Source organism: Aythya ferina (assembly GCF_964211825.1).
Source record: "Aythya ferina genome assembly, chromosome: 19".
In the NCBI taxonomy this organism is placed as follows: domain Eukaryota; kingdom Metazoa; phylum Chordata; class Aves; order Anseriformes; family Anatidae; genus Aythya; species Aythya ferina.
The window spans coordinates 10,727,861-10,735,051 of record NC_140309.1 but is presented as its reverse complement, the minus strand read 5'-3'; the positions used below and the strand labels follow the sequence as shown (position 1 = coordinate 10,735,051).

Sequence of the window (7,191 nt, the reverse complement as noted above, 5' to 3'; positions counted from 1 at the left end):
TGCTATCTATATATGTTACCATGGTTACAGAAATCCTAGAGGAATTGCACACTTTCTGAAAATGTATAATTCTCTTTCATCCAGCCAGTGAATGCAGCCCAATCTTACAAGATGAAAGTAATGAGCTCTGTCCAAATTGGATTCAAGAATTTATTTGTGTATGTGGTTGTAACCTATGGTTAACAAAGTTTTATTATAACCAGTGTTGAAAATTGTATGCTACAAGGGGGGGGGGGAGAGAGAACATAAAAGCTAGCTGTAGCTGTATACACACACTTATCTAGCAACACTCCTTGCATCAAAATGTGATAGTAATGGCCTCTTTTCAATTTCACTTTGTGACATTCAACTAAAAAAAAGTCACAAAAAAAATGCAAGTATAACAGTTATGTATCTGTGTTATAGAATCAGAATATTCGAGTTGGAAGAGACCCACAAGGATCAAGGATCTCCTCAGTTCCCCAAGGACCACCCCAAAAATCAGACCTCATGTCTGAGCGTTGTCCAAATGCTTCTTGAACTGCAGCAGGCTCAGGGATGTGGCCACTTGCCTGGGGAGCCTGTTCCTGTGCCTGACTAATGCTGCTCCTTATAATGTTTAAAAAAAAGAAGACATTATATGGAGGAAAATAGGCAAGTTTATTTTTCCTTAAGCTTGGTTACATTCAAATGTGGTGCCTCCTTCTGTTTCTTTCTGACAATTCTAGACTTGGGCTTGTCCAGCTGGAGAGGCAGCCACCTGCTTTTTCACTTTTAACAAACTTGACAAAAAACAGTTTTTTTTTTTTTTTTTTTCCCCCGGGAGAGCTGTTGAGTGAAGGTAAGGGTTAAACACACAAAGCTCCTCAGCAGTAGAGAAACTCCCTTGCTGATGTGGACTGGCTACAGTTTATTTTCTCCACTTACATGTATGTTATCATTTGACGGCCCTGAAATTAATTACTGGCGCTGAGGCGGGCAGTGTGGCAGGGTGTAGCTGATGTGTTACCGCAGTCCCTATTTGATAAATCAGGTCTGAGTCCCACAAGCTGTTCGTGAAACAGCTCCAGCATGTGTGAGGAAACAGTTCCCTGGCATCAAAAAACAGCTGAATGTGTGTAGTGGTTCAGAAAAAAACACGCTTTTTTCCCCCCTAGGATGGGACAAGTTGTTTAAGGAGAGGATGGACCTGGCGCTTAGGGATATGGTTTAGGGGGTGACATCGGTGGTAGGGGGATGGTTGGACTGGGAGATTTTGAAAGTCTTAAAGATTCTCAACCTTAATGATTTGATGATAACTTGCTGAGGTGAGAAGCCACAGTTTAAAACTTCCTTCATGCTGAGAAGAGCAAGGAAGGAATCCTAGAATAAGCCCTGAAGGGAGCACAGGGTCCAACTGCTGGCTGTGCACAGGACCTCCCCAAAAATAAGCCCCTGAGTCTTGAGTGGTGTTCAAACACTTTTTGGGCTCTGTCAGGCTCAGAGCCAAGCCCCCTTTCCCGGGGAGCCTTCTCCAGTGCCCTGACATTCGCTATTTCGCACAGAAACGCGGCAGGCTACACGTCGATTTATTTTAGACAAACAATTTATTAAGCTCGCCTCAGGGGCAGACATGGCGCCTCAAAATGGCGCCCACCGCCACGCGCACCCTCAGCGCCTCCCGCGGCCCCCCCCTCCCCGGCCGCCGCTTTCCCGCCCATTCCCGCCGGCCCCGCCCCCGCCCACGTGCGCGGGCCCGGCGCGGCGGCTCTCGCGAGATCTCGATGTAAACAAAGCTGGGGGGGGGGGCGGCGGGGGCAGCGCGGGCCGTGTTTTGCTGCCTCAACCGAGCTTGGGGGCGGGGCGGGGCGGGGCAGGGCGCAGCCGCTCTCCAGCCCTCTCCGCGCCCCGCCCCTTTCTGGAAAGCGAGGCGGGGATTGGATGAGCGCAGGGAGCGGCCCGCCCTCGGCGGCGCGTGATTGGCTGGGGGCCTGAGGTGCGCTGGGTGTCATTCCCCGTGGGGGTCCCAAACAGTGTCAGTGAGGCGGCGGCAGGTGAGGGGCGCGGGGCCGGGGAGGGGCGGGACGGGGCCGCTCTGAGGGGGCGGGCGGCAGCCGGGGCCGGGCGGGTGGCGGCGGCGGCCGGAGCCCCGCGGAGCCGCTGTGGGGAGGCCGCGGGGGGTGCCCGGCGGGGTCCCGGCGCTCCCCGGCCGGCTGCGGCCTGACGGACAGCGCGGGCGGCAGCGCGGGGGGCGCCGCGGGGCTCCGGGCGGTGCGTCCTGGTTTATTTGTGTATTTTTATTTATTTTTATGGCTAAGAGTGGCTGTTCGTGGCTCCGGGGCCCGCGGGAGGGCTTCTGTGGGGCGACCCCGCCTCGGCCGCTGGGTGCGGGGCCGGCGCCGGGAGTAGGAGGAGGCTGAGGGGGGCTCGGCGAGACCCGGCCCGGGGGGGCTCCTGTCAGGGTGGGACCGGGGGGGGCTGCGGAGCTCCGAGGGGCTGGGACCGCGGGGAGGGAGCCCCGCTGACAGCTGGGGCCGGGTGGGGTTTGGTCTCTGGCGGCCTTTCAGCCTGTGAGTTGATGGGGACGCGGTGTTTGGGCGGGTTCCTGGCACCTCTGGGGCCCCTCAGGTGTCTCCTTTCTTCAGCGGAGGTGTGGTGAGTGTACGCGCGAAACGCCACAAGTGTGGAGGCAAACTTGACAGGGGTACAAAAAAATGACATAAGAAAGTAAAACGTGCTTCATCGCACTTTCTGTGTTACCTGCACTGTAACCCAGTAGAGATTTTATGAGCACATTGTGCAGCAGTTATGACTGTATCTGGTGTTTATACACAGGATGTTCTAAGACCGTGCCTTATCAATAAATAGCGGTCTTACGTAATGCTATAATACCTGTATCTCTGTACCGTTATCTTCAATAAACAGTTCAAAGAAAATTTTCTATTTTATTATGCTGCTTCATGTTGATTTCTTTTGCTTTCACACACATGGCAGGAGGTGTGTTGATTGAAGTACTGAAAAAAAAGTCAGAGTGCTGTAAAGGGACATTGTTTGACAGGTTTGAGTAAGCTATTTCCTTCTTCAGGAGTTCTTCATCATTCTAAAAAATATGGAAAAACTAGTATAGTAAGCAAGTGTTATACAAAGGATTATTATTAAAAAGAAATGTGTTTCTTACAGGCATCTGCAAAGAAACAATGGCGACAGAATCTCCACGCCGCCCTAGTCGATGTACTGGAGGAGCAGTGGTTCGTCCACAAGCTGTCACGTAAGCACCTTCTGGAAGAAAAGCCTTTATTTGAAATGTTTTTTTGTCTCGTATGTGAAGAATCCAGCCCAAAACTCTGGCAAAGACAGCTGTGAGAGCTTCTGCTGACAATACAGCTGTGTTGCATTGAGTATTTTCTAATAAAAGAAAGTCAGCAATTGTTGCTTTCCTGTGTCCTGGGCCTATGCAGGTCAAACTGTCTCCCTCGATGGGCTGCTTTTAATGTAATGCACCAAAACCTTTGGTCAGCCTTCAGAGTTGTACCGTTTAAAGACTAATACTTTTTAAGATAAAGTTTTGTTGTTTACTTACACAATTTTGTTGAACAAACACCACGCTGGCCATAGATTAATGGCTGCAAACCTCTTCTTTAGGCTAGAGGGAACATGTGTACCATGTTCCTTTCTTGCTGTTGTTGTAATAATACCTTCTCACAGGGATGGATGTATTAAAACATATAACCTAGCACTGTAACACAATAAATTGTGTTAGAGGTTTGTCTTGCAGCTATGTAAAAGAAGTATTTGTTATATTGTGGAATTTCTCAACAAACTCATCTGTTTGCTTTTCTTCCAAGTAAGCTTGTTCACTGGAAAAATAATAAAAACACTGTAATAATAGGATTACCATATCATTTTTTGTTTAAATATAGTGGCTCGTTCATGAGCTGTATCTTTTCACTTCAAAACTTTCAAGTACTATCTTTTATATGAGAATTTATATATGCTGAGCAACGTGCAGCACCCTGTAGACTTCTGCTGCTTATGCTAAACTCCTAAATTGTTATAGACGGAAGATGGTAGTGAAATTACAAAGAAGAAAAATGTATAAATAATAAACTTTTTGAACCTGATTCTACTATGGATTTTAAATGTTCTAATGTGAAGTGTTCTGTGTGTTTTTTGATACATTTTTTGCAAAGCACAAAAAAAAATTTCTGTGGAAGTTTTTCTAACTTTAGGAGGGATTTAGAGTACACACAGTGAATAAAGCATCTTCCAAACGTCAGCTTTGTTTCAGGATGTAGATTGGGTGTGGGGGAACAAACAACAAACCAGTACTCCTTTCATGAACTGAAAAACGAGGACAGTATGACACGTGCTGGTAGGCATCCACGTGGGAACTTCAAACGCTACTTAATACTATACCCGTAAGATAGACAAGTATTATTGGTAGGTAATAAAGGGCTCTGAAGGGCTCAAAGACAGTTTTGGTGACCTACATAAATCAAAGAAGAATCAGCACTAGAAACCACAGTTTATTTGTAAGGCCTGCGCTTAAAGCAGTAGAACAAAATTCATTTGATTCGCTAATCCTTGGATTGCTGAACGAAATCTAGTTTAGTCAGTGGTTGAAATAAGCTTTCTGAACTCTAAAATTGCAGGGGTTTGATTTGTTTTTGTTCTCAGAGAGGAGTCAACTAGTTAAGCTGATCCAAGTGTTGCAGCATTTGACTTATAGTATCTTTGGTATTGCTGTTATATAGGGGAGAGTACTTCATTCTTAACTACTAAACACTCCAATTTCTGTTAAAAGAATCATACGCTGCATAGTTCCTGAAAGCAAATAGAAAACACATATGCCTTTGGCTAACAAGAACCTAGGTTTCCCTACCTTCAGTTTTTCCTTGCTGCTGTTAGAAATCTTGCATTAGCACAAGAAGAAAACACTAATGGCCTGCCAAAATACAAATAAGCTTGGGAGCTGCTGAAGCCGTTACCTAAAGAAAGTTATTTTTGTGGGGGTTGTTTTTTTTTTTTTTTTGGTTTTTCAGACTCCATGAGCATAGAGGTTGTTGCCAGCATATTTCAGTATTAGCCATTTCAGAAAGCACAAACTTCTGTAGTTTCAACACCATCTAATATAATCATCCGATGTTGTACGTTGCTCAGCAGTTACACAAGAGCCTCATTGCTCATGCAAGACTAAGCTAATAAAAACATTAGTTTAAATCTACCAGAACAAATGTATACACTATATACTATTACACTATACTTACACTATATACTATTCTAAATCATTGCTGCTAATGAAATTCCAAGAAGGAATAAGCCTCCCAAGCTGTAAAATCATAACTGGGAAATATCTCTTTACACTTCTTGGTTAGGGTTTTGTTCCGTCCTTTGCCACTTCCACTTACTTCATCATTGTACGTAGTGCATGTGAGGTCAGAAAGTTCACTTGCCCTGCAAGGGCACCTCCAACCATTAGCTCAAGTCCTCTTATTCATGGTATATCGTCCAAATCAAGTAGAAAAATACTGAGAAATAATTTCCTGTTTTGCTTTCATCATTCAGTCTGAGGTGGAGAAAGTGGTTTATTTCTTGACTTACATTTTATACTTTTTCCAGAGCAGTTATTTCATTATGGAATAATGAAATAATTGACTTTATACATACTTCTAGGCCACTACATACATTATCAGTGTTTGACAGAATGTTAAGTAACTGCATTGAATACTTAGTATTTTTCTTTGTGTTAAACATAATGTGTGTCTTTTCTGGTGATATGTCTTGTTTAGTGTATTCACAACCATTTCTGAACTTCAGTAGTAAAACATTCTCCTTCTGTTTTCAAGGGAACAGTCATACATGGAAAGTGTTGTTACGTTTCTTCAAGATGTTGTGCCACAGGTATGTGTACATATTCAAAAGTCTTCAGTATGCAAAGTATACCGAGCAGTTGAAGTCGCTGCCAGGTGCACCAAAATATTAAAAACATGATTTACTTATTTATTTCTATTACTTACGTATTTATTTATGTTACTATAAATTTTGAGACCAGGCTTTTGAAAGCACAAACTGCATACTATCTGAAAACTGGGCCTAGAGACTTCCTCTGATAGGTCTTAATTTAAATGAAAGTCTTAGATGCCCAGAAATTGAAGAGCTACCATATAAATAGCAGGAAGAAGATTGCTGCCTTTTCCTGTGATAATTTTGGCAACAGGATAGTTGTGGAGAGAAGAGAGTGGGCGTAATAATTGCTCTGCCTCTTACAAATGTGTTTTTTCTGGGTTGTAGTTGGAAACCTGTGTATGAGCTCTGCTGGCAGAATTGGTGTTGGGACAAATTGATAGTCACTCTTTGTCAGCCTTTATCTTTGGCTGAAAAGGAGAGAGTTTCTTTTGCCTCCTTTGCTCCTTTTTTCAAAATCTTGTTTGCTTAACTTGCTTTGGGAGTGTCGTGGCTCTTGGGGCATTCTTCCTTCTTTTAATTTCTTTTTTTTTTCCTCTGAAACAAAACAAACAAAAATCTCCACCAAAATAAAACAAAACAAAACAAAAAAACAACTACAGTGCTTCTGTCTGCTGTTGATCATAGTTTCCACAGGTAATAGGAAATACAGCAGCATGGAACTGGAATGGTCACTTCTGTATTGCTCATGGGCCTCTCAGTACCAAAGGGAAGCTAATTTTGTTTTGCTGCTCTTCGGAAAGCTACAGTCACTAGTGGAGAAGTATTGCAGCTAGTTGCCAGTAGCCTCAGGAAACTATCTTGGTTCTTACTTGAATGACTATCTTGAATAACTGAAGTCATGAATTTCTTTAATGATATTTAAAAAAAAAAATCCTCTTACTCATATTGACTTGTTAAATGCATTTTTGGACTCATGGTCAAAATTAAATTAGTCAAACTGTCAATTTAAAAGATTGCTGCATCCTTCCCCCACCTTCTTTTCCTCTGTAGTTAAAGGATACAGTCTGTGTTTTATTTTACAAATCAGTTTGCCTTGGAAGCATGGAATGTGATTTGTTTTGGAAAGCAATACCCACACTTATTTTTTAAATTTGTATTTTTAGCTCATGTTATTGCTTTTCTGGCATGTATAAAGTGATTATATGAACTCGTTTCATATTTATTCCAATGTACTGCACAGTATTTTGCCATAATTCATTTGGAAGTGATGGTATTTCTACTGTAGCTCACGTTCTTACTACTGCAGTTTCTCCTGAGAACTGTAAA

General features: G+C 43.5%; 1 protein-coding gene across 12 annotated transcripts in view; it reads left to right on the top strand.

The window, feature by feature from the left end:
- Positions 1 to 1,871: 1,871 nt before the first annotated feature.
- The window catches only part of BCAS3 (BCAS3 microtubule associated cell migration factor), a 353,584-nt gene continuing 348,264 nt past the window's right edge, over positions 1,872 to 7,191 (top strand). For 7 of the 12 annotated variants that reach the window (XM_084492825.1, XM_084492820.1, XM_084492814.1 and 4 more), the window contains exons 1-3: positions 1,872 to 2,012; positions 3,139 to 3,226; positions 5,805 to 5,859. In XM_084492825.1, coding sequence (XP_084348951.1) covers positions 3,156 to 3,226; positions 5,805 to 5,859 — 126 coding nt within the window. In that variant the 5' untranslated portion in view covers positions 1,872 to 2,012; positions 3,139 to 3,155. Of the gene's footprint in view, positions 2,013 to 2,207; positions 2,230 to 3,138; positions 3,227 to 5,804; positions 5,860 to 7,191 lie in introns of those variants that run through there. The other 5 variants (XM_084492815.1, XM_084492821.1, XM_084492819.1 and 2 more) reach the window with 2 other exon arrangements.